This window comes from Aplidium turbinatum, chromosome 5, assembly GCF_918807975.1.
Source record: "Aplidium turbinatum chromosome 5, kaAplTurb1.1, whole genome shotgun sequence".
In the NCBI taxonomy this organism is placed as follows: domain Eukaryota; kingdom Metazoa; phylum Chordata; class Ascidiacea; order Aplousobranchia; family Polyclinidae; genus Aplidium; species Aplidium turbinatum.
Window position 1 is genome coordinate 29,711,120 of NC_137476.1, and position 24,830 is coordinate 29,735,949.

Sequence of the window (24,830 nt, forward strand, 5' to 3'; positions counted from 1 at the left end):
TGTGTCCATTTCATGTGCATTTTATTGTAAAAATATTCTTCAACTCTTAATCAGAAACCATAAGATCCGGTTTGAAATCTAAATGCTAAGCCAACTTAACCAGTCGTTTGAAACTACTATTAGCTTGCAGGAATTATTGTAAAGAAGATATATTTTCGAGCAATGGGTCATGAAAACGGATTCTTCAAAGCGCTGAACACATTTTTAAGTTATGAATCTTCTTTTAGTCATTTCTATTTTTTTTGGTTTTCTGCAACAAAGCAAACCAAACGAACTTCTTTTTTTGGATCCTAAAATTTTAACGAAAAGAATTTCGGAACTTGTTGAATTAGCTCTAAACAGAGAGGAAATACAAGTGAGTAAATTGTTTTTGTTAAAAAAAATGTAAATAAACGATATTGGAATTTCAGCAATTTGGAGAATTGAGACCAGTAGGTTACATAGATAAATTGTTTTGCTAATTATTATGGATTAGAACATCTTTTTTGCAGTATCCAGGTTTACGGAATCAGGATAATTGAAGATTAAGTGGACGAGAAAGCAAGGAAGCCAATCGTCGTATACACATCCAAGCATCTAATTCATAATACCATTAGAAATCTTTTTATCCGACTGTTTTGATGAAAATTAAACGTGGAATATGTTTTGATTTCATAGGATCATTTTGATTCGTTGACTTATACCGACAGCAAATTGGATAAGAGTGGCACTGACAAGGTAAGACTTTAATTTTGTAAAGGTACTTCAACACTTCAGCAATCAGAAACTTCGCTTTGTTGTTCTTGGTGACCGCCTGACCGAGAGTGCGTCAGTTGTTCAAAGCCTCTACAAGTATACAAAACTGCCACAATTAAGCTCTCCAAGTCCGAGGATAAAGACTCAACCAATCAAGTCTAAATTAAAAAACTTTGCTTCCAAAATTCATGACTACCTATATGCAAGTAAAATCAAAATAATTTGGTTCCATTTCATTTGTTTATCATGGAATGTTATAATTGTATTTGTTTTCGGCTACGTCTTTCAACTGGTTTGGTATTTATTTCCAGCTGCAAGTCAGTTTAACTCAACCTAGTAAAATGTGCACTTGCAAACGACCACTAACTTGTCAAAAACAAACAGTCTTTCAATGCCATTTCTGCATTAGCCCATCTTGCAAATATGTAACTATGTTACGTTTTTAAGCTTTTTATTTTGTCCCAGCATAATTCCATTATGTGCAGTGCTATCTTAAATCTCACACCTTAAATTTTATCCTGTTCTGTCAGACACTTTTGCTATGGAAACTGTTTAATCAACTGCACTGCACTGCAAGAAATTGTATTTCTCACTGAAATAATGCAATCTAGTTGGTTTCACTAGGTTATCGAATCAATCGATCAAAAATTTCAAGAGATTATTAAAGCTGTTCGGAATTTAAAACAAACCGCAGAAGCATCATATACTGTCACTGGAAGCAGGGAGGGCGAAGATTGTTGTTGGAGCAAAGACTTGGCTTATGTTTCAAGATATCGTACTCAGGTTTGAAGTGGTATATGACAAAGTATTAAAATTAATATATAAGTGTAGTAATTAGTGTCGCATTGTATTTTACTTTGCACTTTTCAACCAATAATTTAATTAATCACTTTTTAAAAGCAAGTGTTATGCCGTGATCAATGATTCAAAAAATTAATAATTGAACATTTGTATTTTCAGCTGTTTGCAATTTTTTCTAGAGTAGGCCTATACATTTTTGTTTTTTGTTAAAGGGGTATTAAAGGAAAAACCTGACTTGGCGATTTTCCACGTTCTTTGTGTTTAACATGCTACCATAAAACGATTTTCAATAAAATTTTGCCCCATTGCGGTCTGACCACCATTGTGCGCGTGCTTTTGTCAGAGCTTTCAAAACGACATTGGCCTGAGCAACGAAGCGTGCGACTGTAAAGAACGTCATAAAATCTACGTCATAAAGTCTAGCAATCAACCGATCACGCAATAATTGTTACTGCGGGCGATTTGACTGTAGGCTATGTATGTATTTACATCAAAACAGCACATTTTAACATCAAAACAGCAGACAGTTTGCTCAAAACATCAGATTGGTAACGTGGTTTTTGTTATTGCTGGACTTTATGACGTATTCTTGAGCTGTGTTTGCACGTTTTGGTCATTTTGAAAAAAATGAAAATAAATGAAACACTGGACTTTGGGCCTTGCCAGCGCCATTGAAAACAAATTTTTTTGGGTAATTGTTTTTGAAATGTATTCTTGAATGTTCAGTTTACTCATTTTAATGCTTAATTCCGGTTTGAAATTTTCCTTTAGTATGCCTTTAAAAAACTAACCTTTGCAAAGTGTGTGACATTGAAACTTTTAGTTGCTTTTTTATCAAATGATAGAAGCGCCATGCAGATGCATAGCTGTTTTAGCGTCTGCTTTAGGTGCGTTGGGATCGCGCAACGGATAAGGCGCTCGCTTTCCAATCATGCAATCCTGGTACGACTCCCGGCTTCAGCTGGTTGTTGAAAAACATCGCTCACCTCTACCGAGGGACGAGGGTGTAATAAATTGGGTGGAGTAGTTGCTGAAGGAAGGGCTGCCGAGAGAATAGAACTTCTGGCCACCCTACTCTCATTAGTGCCGAAGGCTTTGTATAATGAGAATCTATCTCCTCATCCTGCTATGCTTGGATTCAAGAATGGGACTCACCTTCTTTATGTTTTGCTTTTGTTTGTGCAGCTTTAAACTATTCTATACTACAAGTTATACTGTAGAACAGCATAATTTGTAGACGATTTCAAAATCAAGAACTAGAGCCAGGTTAAGGAATTTATTTTTATTTCTTGGAGTCTTCTAGGCTTTGTTCAGAGAAGTTTCTTCATCAGTAAAAAACAATGCCTAAAACCATTAATTAGATAAATGTATAAAAAGTTCAATTTGGTCGTTATTTGTATTGTATTTGCAAAAAAGCAAAAACAGTATTATACTTTTAATTGTAAATAGCAATTTGCAGGTGAACGATAAGAACGGCTGCTTTTTGAGCTCTAATCCTTCATCTAGTTCCTTTTTCCCGGTTGAAGATTTTACAAGAGTTTGCAAAGAAAATGCAGCTAACTTTTCGTCGATAAAATGGCAGTACTTTGCTACCAATCATGCCTTAACTTACAGATATCCAAAAACTCAAAGCTTTTGCAAGTTTCAAAGAAATCCTTTCCAAAAGTAATTACATATTTAGAAATTTTTTAATAATGTTTTTCTCAATAAACTAAGTAACAACATTACATGTTATAAAATTAAAATAATAAACACTCAGGTAATTTCAGGTCATGGTATTTTCATGCGTTCGTACCACAACAAATCCAAATGGTCATTGTAGTAGACACAAGCAGTTCTATGGCTAACCGTGCGGAAGGAATACCAATTTTATCTTTGGTTGTAGATGCGGTTAAATCTATTATTTCACCATTAGGACTGCATGATCAAGTGAGCAAAAATTTCCGTGTTTTAGTGTTTAATTTTGCTCAAATAAAACATGGTTTAAATCATTTAGATCAGTGTTTCCCAAACTTTTTTTCAATAGCGCCCCCCTGGACAACAAACAGAGTATCAAACGCCCCCTTCGACAAAAAAAAGTAAAACCAAAGTTATTATCCATTCACAACAACTTAAAGACCAATTCTAATGAGACGGATGAGGTTGGTGCAGATCAGCCTCTTGATATCGGGTTTCACTTTGGATAGGAACAATCTTAAGTCTCCCCGTCTGACTATGCCAAGACGGTTTCTTTTGTTATCCAGAAGCGTTGTTAAGGCACTGAAAGCACACTCCATCAAGTATGAGCTGGGAAAGGCAATAATAAAAACTTTGACCCGATTCCGCACGTGGGGGTATTTCTCTTTGATTTGGTTCTGTAGCCAGAACGATTGACACGAGATATTGAACTTCGGTTTGAGTGCAAAATCGCTTTGCAATTTTATTAGTTCCTCCTCAAGAATTCCATGTTCGGAAATATCACAGAATGGGTCGATTACCCAGTCATGGATTTCTAACTGGAATAATACATCCTGGAATCGAACTCCCATGCCTTTGTGGACTTCTTCAAGATGATTGCTGTACGTCTCTACATCAACATCAGATATGCCTTTGTCACTGGTATCAAGTTGATGCAAGCTTGAGAATTGGAAAAATTCTCGTCTGGCTAAATTTCGCTTATACAACACGAGCTTATTTCGTTACCCTGAAGGGATAATTAATTTTGATTCATTAAATTTGGAAAATACCCTATGTCTGACAAGTAGGCGATATCATTTCTCACAACCAGGACGTCATTCGCAAGGCCAGGGTTACAACTATTTAGAAATTCCACGATAGTTTCAATCAGGGAATAAAACCGTGCAAGGCAATTTCTCTTGGAAAGCTATCGTATTTCGGTGTGGAGTAGTAGGCTAATGCGCTCAAAAGCTTCATCGTTCTCATTTGCACAATCGTTTGAATAAAGCGTGTATTCACAGCGTGCGCTTTAATTTTATTCATTGCTTTGATGACAGTCTTCAAAGATAAATTAAGACGAACGCTAGATCAAAATACTCTCAGACTGTAAGGTCGGATTTGCGTAATCGCAGTGCTTCAAATTGTCATGCGTTATGCGTTACGTTACGACCTCAACTAACTTGTAAGGCACTGCGAAGCGACGTTGCCAACATAATTTCCACAATATCTGCCACAGAGCTCTTATAGTCACCGTCTTCTTTTGTATTTCTTTGAAGCGAAACATGACAAAAAATGCTTTGCAATCCTCTTCTTGTAACTGCCCCGATTTACTCTCAGCGCCCCCCAATCGCCCACTTTATAGCCAGCGCCCCCTTCATGGTCGCCAACGCCCCCAGGGGGGCGCTGGCGCCCACTTTGGGAACCACTGATTTAGATTGTATAGCAGATACAAGGAAAAGAATAATTTTTGTGTATAGGCCACAAGTCTTTTGTGTTTGTAGCATGCAAATACAAAAAAAAAAATGCCTTAATCTACTATAGATGGCAGAGCATAAAATTTTGGTGATAAGCCAAGATTGATAAACAGACTAACCTAAACACATGTACAATTTCATATCCTATAAAACATCACTAGAGAAACCTGCATCAACAATCAACATACCGTTCATTGCTAAATTACAACTTGTTTGTGTAACTTGGCAGTTTGCAGTAATAGCGGCATCAGAAAACACACAGGGATTCGGAGGAAATAGCCAAAGAAGTGATTGCTTCTCTGACACATTTGCTCAAGCCACAGCAACCAACAAACAACGGATGACGGAGATACTTAACAATTTACAAGCAAGGGGTAAAATGAAGGCTTCTGCAACTTAACAACAATTAGTTTTTCATTGTAAAGCATTTTAAAGCTGCCTTTCTTGATGAAACTTAACTTTTAGGATCATTGGCATTGGGCTCTTTTGTAGTTTAATTTTGCCGATGCTTGACATTAATCACATTAAACAGGAGAAGCAGCTGAGTTGATGACTGATTGATCTTTCGCGACATCCTGCAGAAGAATTTCATTTTGTTTTTTGGTACTAATTGTTTTTGTGTAGATTACGTTTTTACCACATTTTCACGTCAGACGACTTTTCTCTTTCTCTCAAATGATATACGTCTAGGTACTGCAGTTTCATGCATTACAGGCCTCAAGAAAGAGTTTCCAGGCTGACTCATGTTTTTTAGTAATATGCGATGCCACAAAAGTTCAAACGCGAAAGTGACCTCTTTGGTTTATCTTGTACTGTAGTAACCTATTTGAATAACCAGGTTTGAGTTGTCGAGTTTGCATATCATGATCTTGATTTTTTTCTACTAACAGGCAGAACTTTCTACAAAGATGCCCTTGTCAAGGCATTTGGATATTTTTCAAATGAAAGAAAATCCACTGCAGGTAACAATATACAATGATTCGCAAAAGCTTTGCTGTAAGTACTTTTTCAACTACAGCACCGTTGCTGTATGCTTTCACAACAGCCACGTTTATTGCCATTTGTGAAAATTTACCAAACTTTTTTCTATTAAAAATCCTAAATCTTTGCTTTGGTCAAACTCGTTTTTTTTACGAATTGACAGCAGACTGTAGGTTATATTATGATCCAAAAGCTTCTTAGTTTATTTATGCTTGGATGGCTCAGTGGTGGATGGCCCCGATGGCTCAGTGGTTACGCGCCGGGCTCAAGATCACACGGCGCTGGTTCGACTCTCGGGGTGTGCGTTTGAGCAACGCATTTCAGGACTGCTCTCCATTCAGCGGCACCTAGTGAATGGAATAATTTCTCGGCAACAAGACTTCAACAATCGGAAAACTTCACTCTGCCAATCTCGGTAACCGGCCCTGCGTCAAGTGCCTCTACAAGTATGCGAACAAGTACCAGGAATAACCTATCAAGGCTTTGTCAGTCCGAGGATAAAGATTCAAAACCAAACCAAACCAAACCAAACCAACTTTAAAGGGGTTGAAATCTATGCCTTTAAGCTGAAGGCACAGGGCTCATACTAAATAAATCAACCACAAATCAGTTAGTTTAAAAAAAAAGTTATTGCAAAGAGCATTAAATGAAAATAGAGCAGGAACTTAGCCAAGGGAGCCCTTGGAGACCAATTGACCCCCAAAACTTGTATCGTGACCAACAAAGAATATTATTGCAACCTTTTAATACCATTGTTATTTATGTTAACTAACGTTTGCCCTCCCCAAAAGTTGCTTCTTTCTACCTACGTCAAGGAGACAAAGCTGTTGTCTTTCGATCACCTTGGTCCCATCAACGCAGTGATGACTTGGCACTGGACACACTCATCAAAGAGGAAGCATCTTCTTATACCCAAATTATTTTCACTCCAATTTGTTCACTTTGCGTAAAGTAGAAATCGAATTCGATCCATTAAAATAGCCTTTGTCAAGGATTTTCAAGTATAATATTTAAATACATTTAATTATTCAGACACGCATTTACAGTAGGCCACTGTACATTATATAATAATGATTAATCTTTTATAAAAAGATTTATATCTGATCAGCTAATGCAGAAAAACAATTGTATATTGTCTTGAAATCAATACTTTTCTTCTAGAAAATAACATCGACAAAATAATTTTATTCGTGACCAACGGGAAACCTGAAGATCCCCCTGCAAACGTATCGGATGCGTTTCAAATAGAAAATACTAAATTGAACAGTTCTGTCAGGATATTCACATATGGACTTGGAAGTGAAAGTAACTATACAAACTATTTAAACTTTCTTGGTTTGATATTTGTAAGAGCTCATTTTATTTTATCTTTAATGAATTTTCAGTTTAGTATTTGAACTTTTTATGAATAAATGCAATGACAGTTTTACAAATTTTTTAAAGATGTTTAAAAATGAGCTCACTATCGCTGTAACTCAGAAAAATAGTTTTTACATGGAAGATACTTTAATAAATACAATTCTTAATTATGCAAATTCTATAAATGGTGGTTGGTGTGTCAAAGAAACACAAGTTTGTTATTGTATGATAACAATGTATTAATATTATATTAAGAATATTTTTTGTTTTCTCCCATTGTGACTATACATACTGCATGTTACAATAAAATCAAACATAGTTAATACTATCTAAACCCTTGACAGCCTGTTTCACCTAATGGAGGATCATCAGAAGGTCCTTATTCAAATAGAATCATGTTCAAATAGAAATTCAAATAGAATCAGCATGTTACAATTATATACACGTAAGTGAAACAAATAACATCTCATAGACACAAAAGAAACATTTATGAAACAATCATAAACTGTTGCAACGTGGCTTGCTGAAACAGAGTAGCCAAAAGTAACAATTAAGCTTACGAGTAGCCTAACCCAGCAAGAGGTTTATGTTAATTATTATTTATTTATTTGCATCAGACACAAAGTCCATAAAATTCAAATTTTTAACAATTATCACACAAAATATCAGACTAACACAACAACATGCAGGCTGCATCAAACATATTGTTTACTGTACGAGTGAGTAGTTTTAAGGTAAAGATCAGTTTTGAGGTAGACATTTAAGTGAAACTAGGACATTTCTGCTCCAACATTGTGATTGGAACATCAATCGCATCCGAACAAATTCAATTAATAAAAACGTAGTTGGCAGTGAGACATATCCTTATCTAACTTTTACGAAATAATGATATCATTTCTTGATGCTAGTTTTTATCAAAACATAAGATAATCTTTTCATCCATCTTTAACCGCATACCTTTGTGATTTCAGACTTTAGTGTGTTGCAAAACTTAGCATCTCTTAACTCTGTTCCATCAAAAGTAAGTTTAACGGTAGGCTACCACAGCAGTTAACTCCACTGTTCATTTCAGTTTACTTGGACAGCGACAGTTTGATTTTCGAAACGAACACTAGGGAATAATTAGGTCTCCAGTTTCTATGTGTTAGGCTGCTACGGTTAGACAGCTTTATTCAGTGTTTTTATTGTTCATTTCATTTTATTATTTTACAAAAATATGTGTATTGTTTTGACAGCATTTAACGAGGCCTCAATTTTAAGCAGTTCTACGATATCTTCTGCTGATTCCAGCTGTTTATGGTAGATCTCCATGGCGATGTAATTGTAAATTATTAGGATTTCATTTACTTGTGCTTTTCTAGATACTGGAAAAAAACGCCTTGACGGTGGCGAAAGCTCTATCAAAAAATTATACTATTGTAGTTTTCGAACCTGACTGATTTTGTTTAGTTATTAAGAAGAATGTTATTGATTTATAAATATCATTTTTATTGCTTCCGAAAAATAACCAAAATCAATGGTGAAGCAATTTTGCAACTTTTTTAATAATTTTATTTTACACTGGTTTACTTGCATTGAAAATTGTCGTAAAAGTTTAACATTGTGCAATGTGTTGTTTTTGCAGAGTGGAGTATTCACTGCTGTTCCAGACCCTACAAAAATTCTGAGTGAAATGCCTGATTACTATTTACATCTTTCAACACCTGATACTGGAGAACCAATATGGACAGCTCCGTATTTGGATACCGGCAAATTGGGTATTATATCTACTTGTTTATTTTGTTAAAGTCTAACTGAAGCAAAACTCTCAAACTAAGATCATCGATGTATTGCATAACTACTACAGATTGCTTCACAGTGTAGGTTCTAACGATCTGTTTAAGCCTGTAAGCAACGATCATGCTGCTAAAAGCGAAACTCAATCAATTACTACAGATTGAATTATAGGTACCCCGAGCAGTTACCACAACTTACGAAAAACAAATTAGTTTTTCAGTAATAACGTTTTTCAAAAAACTTATTGCATATTTGCTGCAAGTACTCACTTCTTTCAGGTAGCGTTGACAGGGGTGTACAGAAAGCACTTTTAGGCCCAGACCTGCGATAATTTTAGGGGTCTATAACTTTTTCAAAGAGCCGGGAATTTGAAGACACCACCTCGTATCCTTTGGATGTATTTTCTTAGAAGAGTCTTGATTTGGGGCTCGAGGATCTCGTTGGTACCGAGCACAAAATATTCTCTTAACAGCTTTGATTCTTTGGGTGGTAATTTTATTTTGTTTGGATGCAAAATGTACATAAAACAAAAACGTATAGTGTGCATCCAATGAGTCAGTGCGAAAGACCGTAGCCCTGAAAATGCGTAGGAAGTCGTCGAGTCTGCACTCTCTCATTCAAACAGTCATACGAAAGAAAGTATTGCGGTTTTTAAATAGTAAATTGACACAAAAAAGAAGAAGGAAGTCTTTAAATAGTCCTGAACAGCAAAATAACTGCAAAAAAACAAAACATTTACGATAATTTTTTTAAATTTGTGTCAGGTCAAATCATCACAGCCTCATTACCCGTGTTTGTAAATACTACAGCAATTGGAGTTGTGGCTACTGACGTACGTTTAGACGATTTGGTTTTAATATCACATTATTTTCAACCAAGTGAACTTTCCTATTCCTTCATAACAGACGGAAAAGGTTGGTTTTTGTTTAATTTTTTTTTGTTTACAATAATATTTCTCATTTTGAAAATCTAAAATGTAATAAGATATTTTCATCCATGCAATTTATAACAAATTAAATATTTTTCAATCAATTTTATTTTTCAATCTTTTTTTTTCAATCGATACAAAGTCTTGATATAAAGTTATACAAACGTAATTCAATAGGCTGCATAATTTGACACGAATATAATCTTATTTTTGTTCGTGCAGGATTAATTATCCATCACCCTTTCTTTCCTAGTGGAATCAGAACACCAATTAACTTGGTGGATGCAACAACATTGGAACAAAATGATGAGTTTCAATCTGTTCTTGAATCCATGAAACGGTATTTATTTATCAAATTAAATTCATTAGCTTGTTATTAATCTTGTTCCGAGCTATGAAGAGAGTTGCCAACAAAATAAGATATATTTCTAGCAACCTTTAATATAATTCTTCTTACTATTATTGTTGTTGTTATTGTAAATATTTAGAGGCGAAAGTGGAAACAAAACATTCAATTCGACAAAATTTATTAAGCACGAGGTGGAACCGCACAACGATGTGCAAAGAATTAAAGTTTTATCGCAATACATTTGGAAAAAGGTATAATTGTAAAAAGACGATACACTGCATTCTTGTATTATACTTTAAGGCCTAAAAGTTGGACGTCACAAGTTCTGAAACATTTGAAGTTGGTACGCTAGCAAAGCTGTTACAGCTCGACAGGTGTTGAAATAAACCTTTGCAACAAATGGCCTGCCTTTTGTGTTTTCATATTTATATACTAGTAGTTTTTATAAATTAATGATTTTAGTGGAATTTTTTTAAATAATGTATCAGTGCGTAAAATGGTCTGGATCCAAGAAGAACTCCGTAAATTTATTGTAGAATATATCATAAAAAATCTATGACCGGGACTCTAAGAAACTTCTACACTCGATTGGAAAGAGGAAAATGACAATTTTGTTTGAAATGAGTCTTGAAATTTCTTAGTGCATAGGGCCTATCCAATGATTGGATTAAGCTTTGCTTCTGCATGTGATTTAAATGCATACACCTAATACTAACGACGACGACGACGACGACCTAATACTATATATCATTATGGCTTGTATTGTTTGAAGGTAAACCAGTCCGATTTTTCAATATGCTTAGTAATTGCTCTTAACGATCCTACAATCCAAATTTCATCACAAGATCCATTTCCACCTGATACGTTCCTCCACATCCGCACTGATCTTATTCCTCCAAGAGAACCCTGCAAACACTTTACCATACCTTCCTCTTTCAGTAAGTGTTTTTACCAAGGGTTTGAAATGTTATTAGGCCTACTAATAAAACAAGTAGGTTGTATTTGCACATCACCAAAGCTTCACTACATCACCATGATAATAATTATTATCACCATGCCAAAATAAATCTAACTATCCAATCTTTTAAGATAAATCTTTTTGAAACTCGTTTAACTCTATTATTCATATCACCATAAAGCAGTTAAATGACGTAGGTAAAGGTAAAAGTGGTCCCATACTTGATTCAAGTATTGGGTATTAGAAGATAAGGTTCTCGTTGTACTAAGCCTTCGGTACTAAAGAGAATAGGGTGGCCAGTGCCTTTCTCTCGGCCGCCTTTCCTGCAGCAATTATGCCCAATTATTACACCCTAGGTGGAGGTGAGCAGTGTTTTCAACAACCAGCTGAAGCCGGAAGTCGAACCAGGTTTGCATAATTGGAAACCCAACGCCTTATCCGTTGCGCAATCCCACCGCTAACTAACGTAGTGAGCAAAAAAATTAAACTAATTTTGCTGGTCATTTGCATATAACTGGGAACTGTGTCCCGAAAGCTAATGAAAAAACGCTATTGCCGCAGCGAACCGCTGATACCACGTCATCACTCTAAAAAATAACATTCAATCTACACTAAATAAAAAGTAAAGCAAGTAACGCTCTCAAAGGATATCTCTGTCTCTCTGTAGGTATCATGGCTGATACAGCCTTCGATGTACAATGATGTTCCAGTTTGATCGATCTCGTGCGTCTTGCCAAATTTTAGTAGGGTTCTTGATATGTGGTTAAAAATTGTGCAAAAATGTGAATCTTTGAGCTCCTCTTGACCGTTTTCCTAGTATTTTTCCACTTAAAGATAAATCTTCAAGTTCGCCTTTCCTTATGATGTGACCCAAAAACTTCAGTTGCCGCATTTCTATAGATCTCATTATCTGCTGCTCCTGGCCCATCTGTTGGAGAACTGCTCTGTTGGTTCGAAAAGCTGTCCATTGAATTTTGAGAATTCTTCGGTAAAACCACATTTCTGCAGTTTCAAGCTTTTTTCGTGTTTTTGCCGTTAGCGTCTCAAAGGATATAGCACTGATGAAATCAAAGAAACAATAAGGATGAAGCTTTGCTTAAAATAGCATGAAAGTACCAGACAGTAAACAACACTTACAGTAACTTACTTGACAAGCGGTGTGAGTCTAGTGTTCTTAACTGTACTACGTTCCGATTGATAGAGAAGCTATTTCAACTGAAATGTAACGTGCAAAGTTTGAACCAGACAACATGACAAAAAGATTAAAAGAAAAGCAAACGTTTTCCAAAGTAAACGTGCAACAAAAGGACCGTTTCTATGAAATTAAATCGTATCCTGAAGCCATGGTCAATACTGCTTCTTCAAACGTAAATTTAACTATTGCCTATATTATTATTTTTATTATTATTATGACTATTTTTCTTGTGAACTGACATGAGACGCGATATTTAACATCAGACTATCAAGCCAACTTAATTGATTGATTTAATATTTTTTTAATGTACTATTGTCATTTAAAAATTTGCAGCAATGTAATTTAGCTATATAAATTTTGTGTCCTTTAATGAAACAGGAATAAGTTAATAGATGGTATAATGTTCAATCTTTTAAAACACTCGTTCGCGTAAGAAAATATTTTTTTGCAGATCAATCAACAACTTTCTTTGCTACTCGTGCGTTTAACAATCCAAATGATTACATAGCTAGCAATTACACAAGAGCAGATCTTGAAAGCATTCGAATGTACCTGGAAGGAACTGGGCCAAATGAATTTAATATAAAGGTAAATATAAAATGGAATACAAATATTTCATTTTTAACTAACAGCAGAGATGTACGTATACGCCGCAAATTCTACGCCGCAAGGATGCGGCGTAGACTTTTTGTTTACGCTAACGCTTGCGGCCACATTTTTTGGATATTTTGCGCTTGAGGCTACGCCGTAAAGTTCTCGCGGTTTTTTAGCGCATAGCATCAACGCATACTTTTTAATGTATTTTTTTTTCGCTACAACACGCTAATACCTTCCAGCGCTGCAGTTGAAAGAATACTTTCAATGCGCAAAGACATATTGGAACCAAAACACAGCAAAATGTCAGATGAACACTTTCAGATGCTTGTGTTTCTTCGTGGAAATTCAAAATAAAACTTGTTTGTTTCGAGTGGTTTATATCGTGTGAATGTTTGGCACCTAGCAAACAAAATTAGTTTACGCTGTGTATGCGCTGACGCTGACGTCGCCAACTTTTTTACAAGTTACGTTGACGCATACGGCGTATAGCTTTTCAAACGTTTGCGTTTACGCTGACGGCGTCAATATTTTTTGTATGCGCGTACATCACTGACTAACAGTCACTAACATCATTGAATATTCAAGATTGTCTACTGTACAAATACTGAAGTTGAAATCTTTTATGCCAAACTTATCTGAGTATCATAATTATACTAAGTTATCTATAGTATCTATACAATAATATATATTTATTTGAATAAGATTCTATTTGAATAAGGCACTAATGATGCTCTACAGTAGTAGAGCGAAATGCATGTGCCATAAATAGGGGTCTGTTGATTCTCCATCTATTTTTAATAAAGAATACTGAACTCTGAACTGATACTTGATGGAAAATCGCTGGCCTGCTGCTTCGTAGTCAGGAGATCCCTATCCTTAATGGAACCTAATAAATCTATATACAGTAGCCTACTACTGTATATAAAACAATAAATACTATCAATACTACTGCTCAATGCAAGCAAAGAGCCAGACAGAACGAATTTCTGTAGCTTATATCAAATGCAGCTGATATTCACCTTAAAAAAGTAATAGCTTATTTATCCTTACTGGGATCACCTTAAGGTTCTCTAAAATAAGGGCGTTCTGATGATCCAATAAGGATAAAAATATACATCGCTTGATAATTGCTATACTGTGCATGAAACCTATGTAGGTAGCATACAAGTTTTTCTTGACAGATTTCTTCTGCTAATACATTTTGTAGATGCATCAAAGTAGGTGCCGTCAACATTTTAAGTGTAGCAAATACAGTATAAGACATTAGATCAGATGTATTTTTTTTTATATTCTACAATTTGAGAACACCTTAGTAACTAACAAACTTAATTTAAACAAAGTAACAATGGCAAAGGTAGTTTACTATAACATCTCTTGTCAGTTCGCTTTGCAGTGTTTATTGCTTTTAGGAACAAGCTAAGCAAGAAGCTATAGCTACTTTCAAAGCAGAAGAGTTATGGAAAGCCTCAGGGGTGCAACCTTGGTTAAGACATGTTGCTTGGAGATTTATGGCCACTAAGAATGGAGTTTTCCGCTCATTACCAGCTGGAGGTTTACCAAAGTTTTTTGACCCAACTGTTCGTCCTTGGTATGACTGTTTAGTTGCGCGTCATGGATCTGCGCGTCATGGATGGTGAAACTAAAGACTGGCTGCTCTCTAGCAGCCTTCCAGTGTAGTCCGGGAACATCGTGAATCTGGGGTGGTAAAAGGATAGACCCTCGGCCCCAGAAGCTCAGACGACGACGACGACTGTTTAGTTTTGTTGTTGTTGTTATGGGTTGTGCCCTACTGCAATGGAACTAAGAACACAGATGAATGATGCTAACACCTAAATACGTTTGGATTTCTAGGTATGCTGATGCAAAAGCAAATCCTGATAAATACATTGTCAACATACCACATTCCAACGGACTATTTCACGACTATGATCTAAGCAGAGCAATTCTTGAAGCTGGGTAACAACAGAAGGTTTTCCAAATTTTTTATATGACCACTTTCAAAGTTTACGGATGCATTGAAATGTTATAAACTTGTACTCAACATTTATTTAAAAGTATTTGCAAACCGTATTTCTTTTTGTTGGAATGAAACAGTGTCCATTCGTTGTTGACAATCTGTTAAAAATTTGTTACTCGCGTATACAGAGTATTTTTGAAAGCTAAAAATACAATGAAAAAAATATTTGAATCAGTTTTAAGATATTAATATGAATCAGTTTTAGACGTTAATATCTTAAAACTGATTCAAATATTTTTTTCACTATATTTAGATGCTTTAAGTATCTGCTTTACGTGGATCCCTTGTGGACTTTACGCCCTTTCAAGGTTAAAAAGTGTCGCAAACCCCCCTCTTTTTTAATTTAAAAATACAATCATTGTATTACCTTTAATTATACAGTATTACTCAAACCTATGTTTTTTCTGTCAGTGACACATCACAGAAAAAGAGAGAGGTAGTTGGTGCTGTTGGTGCGGCTATTCTTGTGGAATTCTTTCGAGGTATTGTCCAAAATTTGTATTCTGATTTCACAGATTCCCCAGACTACAAGTGAGTGCGTCCATCCATCAGTTTGGTCATTCTTCCTGTTGCAAGCTGAAATTTTCTAAGATCCTAAAACGGCCATTTTAAATAAGTAATATCGGTTGCGAGACCGACGAGAACGAGGCTCTCCACGACGCCCAAACGGATACCGACTCGATGTTTATTGGAATCATGTAGCTGTTCTGCTGTGACTATGGCAAAATACCAAAATGCATTGGTAGCGGTGGTCACAAAAGGTCCTTTCTTGCTTTCCCGTCTACTCAATCTAATTTTTAACCACAGAGCATGATTTAGGATACGACAAAGAACATCGGTGTCCGACGTTTTTTCGTAAACAGTTGTTCGTAAAACAATTGTTCGTAAACAATTGTTCGTATAACAATTGTTCTTAAAATTAATTCTTCATAAAACAATTCTTCATAAAGCATTTCTTCGTGCATACAATTGAGAATTGATGTATACCAAGAAATGCTTTACGAAGAATTGTTTTAGAGATTTAATTTTACGAACAACTGCTTACGAACAATTGTTTTACGAACAACTATTTACGAACAATTGTTTTACAAACAATTGTTTACGAACAATTTACCTATAACCAAGATCATCAGCATTCAGCAAGCCCATCATTACCTTGTATATTCAGTTGCTGTTGGAGAATAGTTGAGGAACTTGATTGCGTAGGTGACCATTGCTTTGCAGCTTCTTTTTGTTGTGCCAGCGCAACACTTGAAGAAATAAATAAAGTGACTTGCGTTCTTCTGGTGATTAGTCACCAGAAAAACGCCAGTCACTTTGTTTATCAAATGCCTGGTCAACAGTTTCACTCTGTTTTTACTTGAAGGAATGTTGGAAAATGTAAAGTAAATATTTATTGAAGAAATGGAAGATTTTTTGTCATGTGTATAGGAATATAATTCAGTTAAAGAATAATTTTAAAACAGTTTTTAATTTCGATTTGTTGTAGATTTTATTTGATCAACACGGTTGGATATTTGATTGTATCAGAAGTACCACTTCGCAAAAATGAGGTAAAGCATCTGATTGAAGAAGAACCAGAAATAGCAAGTGTGTTGATTTCCAGTAATATTTTGCAGCGAGTTAGCTGCACTAGAGTGGACATTGGAAAAGTACAAAGACAATACGAGGTGCACCAAAAACTGAAATAATCTATATGCTTGCAAACTGCTTGTTAATTATACTTTCCTTTGGAATAGTAAAATAAAATACGTGGAAATTTCCATTAATTAAAAGTTTTTCAAAAAAATATATCTAAATTGTTCTCATGTTTCGGTAAGTCCCTTAAGTAGTCGCATTATGAAATAAAGGTTAGAATTATTTTGGTCCTAAAATCATTTCTGATGCATTTGTATCAAGTCAATCCGCACAGAGGGTTTATATGGAAACCTGAAAGTAAATTGGTTTCTACAAACGACCGCCTTACTATATTTTACAATCACTTTCACTCCATTCTACCACAATCAATTTTTGTGGCGTGAGAACGTAAATGTCTTTCGGTGAAATGGATATTGAGCAACAGAAAACTACAGGGAGAAGGCGTCATGTCGTTGTTGAAGATTTTTTTTTATAAAGGGTGATATTTAAAAAATCTTTGCTATAAATGTTTTAAAATTTATAAGTGTGTAACTCTCTGGTGACGAATTTAAATCTCATTGTGTCCTAACTTAAGTTTGCACTAAAGGGTGTAAAGATTTATAGCAGGCTGTCCGCCAGATTTGTTTATTCGTTTAGTGTTTAGATATTCATTAACTAAATCACTTGAATTGCAATAATTGTACCACACACTGCTGTACCATTATTAAATCTTATTCACCATCTTATTCATATTTTATGGAACTGCTTTGCTACAGTAGACCCTTCTTTTCTATGTTATCTAAGATAACGCTGCTTACGTCAACCCTGACCACAAAAAGTAACATCGCCATCTTTATGTTCGTTTGTTATGTTGTGGCTTGCACTTTGCTAAGCCATTCTTACTGCAATATGTTTATATGCATTGGTGTACGCAGGGGGTAATTTGACTTAAAGTAGCTATTTTTTTTATAAAAAATGTCAACTTGCATCGAAAATCTTACGTACGACACTGTTTCTGCTGATACAGATAAAAATGTCTTCAAGTGAGAGCGCCTTTCTGGGATTCATCAAAGGAGATGGGAAAAGTTGTAACGTTTTCTCATTAACTCCTGTCCCGGAGACAAATTTAGTCATTTTGCTTCTATCCCTTATAAACGTGGATTGTGGAAATATTTCCTTTGCAAGTAATTCTGCCTGTACTTGCTCAGGTGATCCCAAGAGATCAAGAGTAAGCTAAAATTGATTCGGATCGTGTCCTACATTGAAATTATCGGCTACCGTACTGTAATTTTGATCATAATGTTAATCGAATTAGCTTTAAAATACTATCAATAGTCTGTGTATAAGTTGTACCGCTTAACCCAACTTTTAAATGCTAGAAGTATGTTATAGCACATAATTTATTTCTTGGAGCAAGAAATGTTATCTTTAAAAGATTTGAAATTTTAGGAAGTAATTATTGGTTAACTTTGGTTATTTGCTCTTAGTTTTTCTTTTTTCACAGAAATTGTTATTATTTTCTGTTTCTAATTAATAATGGATTGTTAATGCTCTAATTTATAGACTTGCACTACTTCATGGGATGGCAATGACGGTTGTGAATGCCCATGTTTGGAACCAAGCCCATATATTAACCAATGCAAAAATACTTTTGAGCTAGCAAATGCAAGGTACAGCTTACATTTTACTGTTCTATTTATTGTAGTACTAGGTGTACAGTGCATTAGAAATTTATCTACTTGATTAAACGACTAATCCTTAAGAGTTGCAATAATTTTTTATATGTTTATAAAGCATTTACCATTTATCATATCACTGCATGAAAAAGATTGTAATACTTAATAGAACTTTTGTTTTTAAAAAATACATCACTGAAGATGTATTTGAGTTGGTGACCATCATGTGCAGTAGAAACTAGGACAACAATTTTACAATAAAAACCATCAAGGCCATACAATCAATCAAAGAAGACCATCTTTGCTTCAAAATACTCCATATTTTTAACAAATTAAACAAACAGCAAATAAAATAGGCTACTCGTCTTGCTTGCACCCATTTCAGAGCAGCAACTATATCCAAAAACGTTTCTTATAACTTTTAAATAGTGGTGAAGTGAAATACTTTTACTTTAGTAATAGAGGTTTTACTATCTGTAAATTTTTATTAACATCAAATCGTAATTCTTTCTATTCCAAAAAGTTTAAGAATTTTTTTTCAAAGGTCTTTTCAAACTCAAAACGTCTTTTTTGTTGTTCTGAAAGATTCTCTTCAGCCTTTATTTTCACAATGTGTAGATATGATGTTTTTGTCTTGATATTTATGATTTTTATTTTTAAATATTTATTTTTATTTGTTAATTTTGCATTAATTCTTGCCTTATATAATTAGTTCTCCTCTATCTCCTTGCTTACCAGCATCATTCCTCGACACGGATACCGATCGAAGCGTGGTCGTAACAAGGACAGTCCCAGATCTTGAGGTCTGCTATGAATTGTTTCTGGGCCTAGAATCAGGTTTGTGTCAATGTGGTAGTTTTTGTGTTTTTAACTAAAAATTTATTTATTTTGTTTGCTGACAGCACTGTTAAAACGAATAATACATATGACCTATGTAGAAGCAGACTCTTTCAAAACTAAAAAATAAAATAAAGGAGTGTACCAGTAAACATCTATAGGATTGGCTCATGATACAAGAAAAGAATCCACAGAGGATACAAACTGACATGCAAAGTGAATATAAAGATAACAGTAACCTCTTAAGTACATGTAGCTTCACACAAAGTGAAATTTGCATGACTTTTGACTATTTTTTATTTCTTTTAAATTAGTAATTACTTTTAATTATTTTTTTTCAAAACTGTTTGATTTATCATTTTCAAAAATAAATGTACACCATTTCACTGTTATCTTTTCCATTAACTGTTCCATTCATTAGGTGGCATTGAAACTTGAGGCTGTTTAAAGTGAGTCTATCAAGCGCATCACCGTAGAGTTGAGCCGTTGGCATAACTTGTAATCTGCAGGTCGCTGCAGTAGATAATGATTATTGACCAATCAGAAGGGGAGATTTAACCTAACTGAGAAAACGATTGTGGAGAAAAGCAAAATTTGCTTAAAAATCGTCTCATGCTAACTTTTCAGGCAAGCTACTTGTCAGATTTATCAAAGTGTGTTGCTGGCATGCTGATGGAAAATTCGACATCTTGGGAAAATGTTGCGAGTTGTGATCAACCTGACTTACTAAACTTATTCTAACACATTTCTTTTTCAGCCGCGTCAAATCCTGCCTTCTGATTGGTCAAAACATCCCATGTGCTGCAGAGACCTGCAGATTACAAACACTGCACGCGAACAGTCGTGGCTTAATCTTGCAATGTTTTTATTAAGAAGCCTGATCTTAGTCAAGTGATGCTCTCGAGGCAAATGTGTTTACTTTTGTGATGATTATGTTTGATTTACAATGTAATTTTCTATCCTATATCCTCAACAGAGTCCCTAATAATATAATGTAAGTCATGACGGCTTCATTTTATAGCTCATTTATTGGTTTATTACTCATCTATTCCTTTTTTGTTGTTGAGCAAAGCTAACGTCTGTATCAGATCAGACACACAATCAATCAATCAATCCATTGTTGAGCAGAACATGGTGATAATAATGTCAACATTGACGTCTTATTCAAGCTGCAGAAGTTTTCATTTGAAAATGTTGAATGCAAAGGAATTTTACAAAAAATGTTTCCTTTACAAACATTGTCTCACATTTCTATTTTAAAATTACCTTTTTCACCAATTTTCACAATATATTCTATTAAACTACATCCAGAGTTTATATTTACTTACTGCATTTACTATTTCAATTAAGACGCTATGAAAATTATTCAAAATAAAATAAGTTGATAGAAAAATGGTAGCCTACACTTTCAGGTTTTTTATTCATTAATCACAAACTTATTACTTGCTAAAATAATATTAAATAAATGTTATTATTTCGTCATTTTATTGTAGATAACACCTACTCGACAATCGTTCTTTCCGTTTCAATTGCCGTCTTTACTGTTGGATTTCTGATTACCGCCACTGCTATATATTTTCGCCTTAAATCCTTAGAAGCAAAAGCTAGAATCAGAGCAAAGCAAACTGCTGCTGGGGTGTTGCGCTCGGTAAGCTCATTAGTTTTGTTATTATAGTTAGTATTATTACTTTTTAATTTAGAAAAGCTGTCAGCTGAATAGCCAACTGATGAGAATCCCTTTTCGCGTTTGCAAGGGCGCTGGTTCGACACAGCGAAAAGCATGGGTCTGTTTCCTTGGCAAGACACTAAAATACATGCCCTCAGTGTTGCTTGACCTCATCTGACTCCAGCACCCTTCAAAGTTGTACAGGGGTCCAAGTTTTGGAGGATTTAAGAGCCGATGTTTTGGGTTTCCGCCGGAGTCAGAGTGGGAGTCTGCAACTCTTGGCAAAAATAAGATTCGGAGTCTGATTTTTGTCAAGTACAGTAGATATGTTGAGCCTAAACAAATCTGGTCTGTGGTTTGTGCTCGGGTCGGTGTGGAGTTTGGAGTCAATATCCTCAAAATATTGGGAGCAGGGGTGAGGTTTAGAGTCACAGACTTCGGAGTCGGAGTGGAGCAGGAGCCCAGAAAACTTGACTCCGTGCACGTCAGGCACTGGTACTGGCACCAGTGCCGGATTAAGGGTCTGCTGGCCTGTAGGCACATTTTATAAGTGGCCCGAAAATCATGGTTGCCAACTAAAAAATTAGAATTATCAGTGTTGCCAAATCATTGTCACAAAGATCGTTGTTGCAACTATAACACAGGGTACCGTGCAAAAACTTGGTCATATGCCTAATTAAATAGCACCTTTGCGCGTTTTTGCGATTGAAAACTCGTTAACTAGTTTTTGGAGGTCAATCTTACGGAGTAGATCGCTTTCAATACACAAAAGTGCCAGTGTACTAAGACGTTGTTGACACATTGTTGATCGTTTAACGTCTTTAATTCGTTTCAGTTGTGAAAACGAGCGTTCCCCCGAGCAATTCGTAGCCATTAGAGACAAGTACATTCTAAGTGCTATTTCAGTGTTCGGAAATGCATTACAAAACACCAGTAGTGTGCAGCATTTTAAACATCTACTGGGCACTTCCTGTTGCTGTTGTTTCATCGCGTCTTTGCTCTATATACCAGCACATAAACTGACGAAATTCTGATGAGAAGTCGGAAGACAGGTCCTTTGAATACACACCAACCAGACCTGCAATAGCAACATCGATGTCTTTAACAGACATGGAGTCGTACTCAGTCAAAACTCCAAACCTCTGCAGCACCATGGAATATGCATCGATACGTTTCTGTGGTGCACTTTTCAGTTGGTCGATGATCACATAAAACGTGTTGATTGTAAATTTTTGCTGGCCCGACATTCCTTCCACATCATCTGTTGCAGCTCCATCACTGATATGCTTCTGCTGCTTTGGTGCTCGCCGACTTTCAGATTTATATATGCTGCTGCCACAGCGATCACGTGCCTGCTGCGCATAACAGTCAAAATTCTCTCTGCACTCATCCAAGAATTTATCCAAGTTTCAGCAGACCAATGGCTAGTGTCAGTTCGATAGTGGAACTTTGAAGCAACTTGCTACTAGTATAGAAGCGCTGCAAAATATTGTTCCAAAGTAGGCTATGCACATTAGGGCAACTTCAAGGGTGTTCATGTGTTTGGCCAATGCACCTGCTTCATTTCGTGTGCTGCCATTCTGAGTAGCATCCCCAGAGATTTCTTGGAGAGCACTTTGAAACTTGTGGTACCCAATGGTTTCTTGTGCACCAAAAGTGCTCTGCGGGCAGCATAAAATATGTCCGCGGGCCCGCGGCCCGCGTTTGGGTTAGACCACCCTGCTCTAAATCACAACATTAGGCTAGAAAGTTCATATCAATAATCAACTAACAACTTACATTTTTTCTTCTTAGAAGCATAAAACGTCCGATAAGAAACGGTTCACAAGTCACAGCTTCAATTGCACCATAAAACTAGTCTATGGAAAATTTTTGCGATTTTTGCGAAATTACGATTTTTGCAACCTTTTATTCATCTGGAAAAACAGAGCTATTAAGATGAATACTTATTAGTTTAGAAAATAATTATTTTGAAAACATGACTGATTTTTTACTGATTTTAAAGTGGCCTGGATTTTTGACTGGCTTTGTAGGCACGTGCCTACTTTGCCTAATGGTTAATCCGGCACTGAGTCTGGCACTGTTACATCATACATATATAGACTTAGCAGGTATTACACCCTTAATTATTATAATTGACATTCAACTACTTTCGTGATTATTGTTTTTATATTGATTCATGGCAGGCAGTTGGTTATAGTTCCCTGTATTTAACATTTCCCTGTACTCCTTGAAGTTGATCATAGAAACTCCAAGAAGTGTTATTATTCTCCGGTCCTGAACGCTGGACCAGACTAAATGGTTGAGTATTCATAGGCCAGGGGTGCGCAAATCACTAAGGGGTTCGAGGCCTTTTCTCAAGGGGTGCGTGGATATTGAGAAATTAGTTACAAAATGACGTAAGAAGCGATACTTGTTTTCCAAACTTTCAACCAACATTGTAAATTCTGGGTGACTGTTAGTTTTCATTCATTCTGAATAGGGGTAACAAAACTGGTTGATGATTTTAAGGTGGTGCCAAAAAGAAAGAAAAATGAAAACTACTGTATTGCCAAAGACGATAACTAGAGAATCAATTTCATGACTCAAATTAATAATTATTTTATGTTTGTTGATAAAGCAATTAAAAAAGTATAAAATATTCAAGTCTTTCATATTTTATTTGCAGAAAATATCACAAGATACCTTGTCAAGTAGAAGAAGTGTTTTAAGTACACCTACCCTTGAAAATAGAGCAAAATCAATATCAACAGCACCAAGAACCTCACAAAAAGCCAACATAGAACATTTAGGCCTGTTACAAATCACAGGGCAACATTGAAAATGAAGGGATGAGAGAAGGTTGATCTCATCATAATGTTAGTTGCACCAAACGATCAAGAAAGCTATGCATTTTGGTCAAAAGATATTTAGTTCATGCTTTGCAATGCTTTTTAATGTTTAATGTTTGCATTGTACAATAAAGTATGACACGGTGTCAAGGAAAGAAACAAGCTAGATCGATGCTTCATAAATCCAGTCTGAATCAGCGAGAACATCACTTAACGCTTATAGAGTTCTAACTTCTCTGTTAGATATAAGCTTGGTCAATTGGAGATACGGCTTGATTTGCTATATTCTCCAGACTTTTATTGACTTCACCAACTTTTGGTTACTAGCCTACTGTATCTGAATGAAATTATCTAAAAAATAATATTTTAACGTCTTCTTACGATTTTTTCTAAGTGACAAATTGGGCTTTTGCTTTACCTGGCTTTGAAAAATAGACATATTTTGATTCAGAAAATCTCAATCAGAATGGTAACTGCTTGTCAACAATCTTATTGAATCCTTTCCTAATTAAATTTTTCTCATTTTTTATTGCTTCCCCAGAGCAACAAAAAGCTTTAACATCATGACGAGTCAGCAAAAAATAAAAAAAATGTTGTAAAATTTCAGTCAAACAGTAGCAGAAGCCGTAGTCGAAATCTCTGCAATGTGACAAATCAGGCTGCACTTTCAGATAGTCATGATGTAAGTGCAGAAAACCAGGTCAAATAACTTATTAACTTATCACACAAGTTGTCTTGGCACAATGTAGATCTCGGAAAAATATCATCGAACAACTATTTATCAATTTTTCAAGAAAGTTAAGCTACAAGTCACATGCAGCTTATTTCGACATAGCTGCAGCTAGTCAACATACCGGAGCCAGTGAGAGAGAAGACTTCTTCTTTAATTACCCTGCCTGAGTCAGGCATCCGACGGCCTCAGATGAATAATTGGACCAAGTGTTTCTGTTATATGTTGCCTGAATTGTTGTTTCTACCTTGTCGTTGTTGTTTCAGATATTTTGTCTTTGTTTGTACACTTCATATCTAATATGTTGTCACTTCATATCAGATGGTTTGTCTTTGTACACTCAGCCTAATATGTTTTGCAAAGAGCA

The 24,830-nt window shown here is 35.5% G+C and overlaps 1 protein-coding gene across 1 annotated transcript; it reads left to right on the forward strand.

The window, feature by feature from the left end:
* The first annotated feature begins 154 nt into the window (after window positions 1–154).
* LOC145770765 (VWFA and cache domain-containing protein 1-like) lies at window positions 155–23,816 on the forward strand. The gene is made up of 24 exons (XM_082582481.1): window positions 155–355; window positions 658–717; window positions 1,360–1,518; window positions 2,996–3,201; window positions 3,306–3,465; window positions 5,176–5,320; window positions 5,837–5,908; window positions 7,089–7,232; window positions 8,258–8,307; window positions 8,911–9,043; window positions 9,827–9,976; window positions 10,213–10,330; window positions 10,479–10,590; window positions 11,112–11,277; window positions 12,944–13,080; window positions 14,499–14,677; window positions 14,941–15,045; window positions 15,518–15,637; window positions 16,596–16,776; window positions 17,751–17,951; window positions 18,287–18,393; window positions 19,112–19,236; window positions 20,730–20,884; window positions 23,571–23,816. The coding sequence occupies exons 1-24, from the start codon at window positions 212–214 to the stop codon at window positions 23,721–23,723; spliced, it is 3,282 nt and encodes a 1,093-aa protein (XP_082438607.1). The 5' UTR covers window positions 155–211; the 3' UTR covers window positions 23,724–23,816.
* Window positions 23,817–24,830: the final 1,014 nt, after the last annotated feature.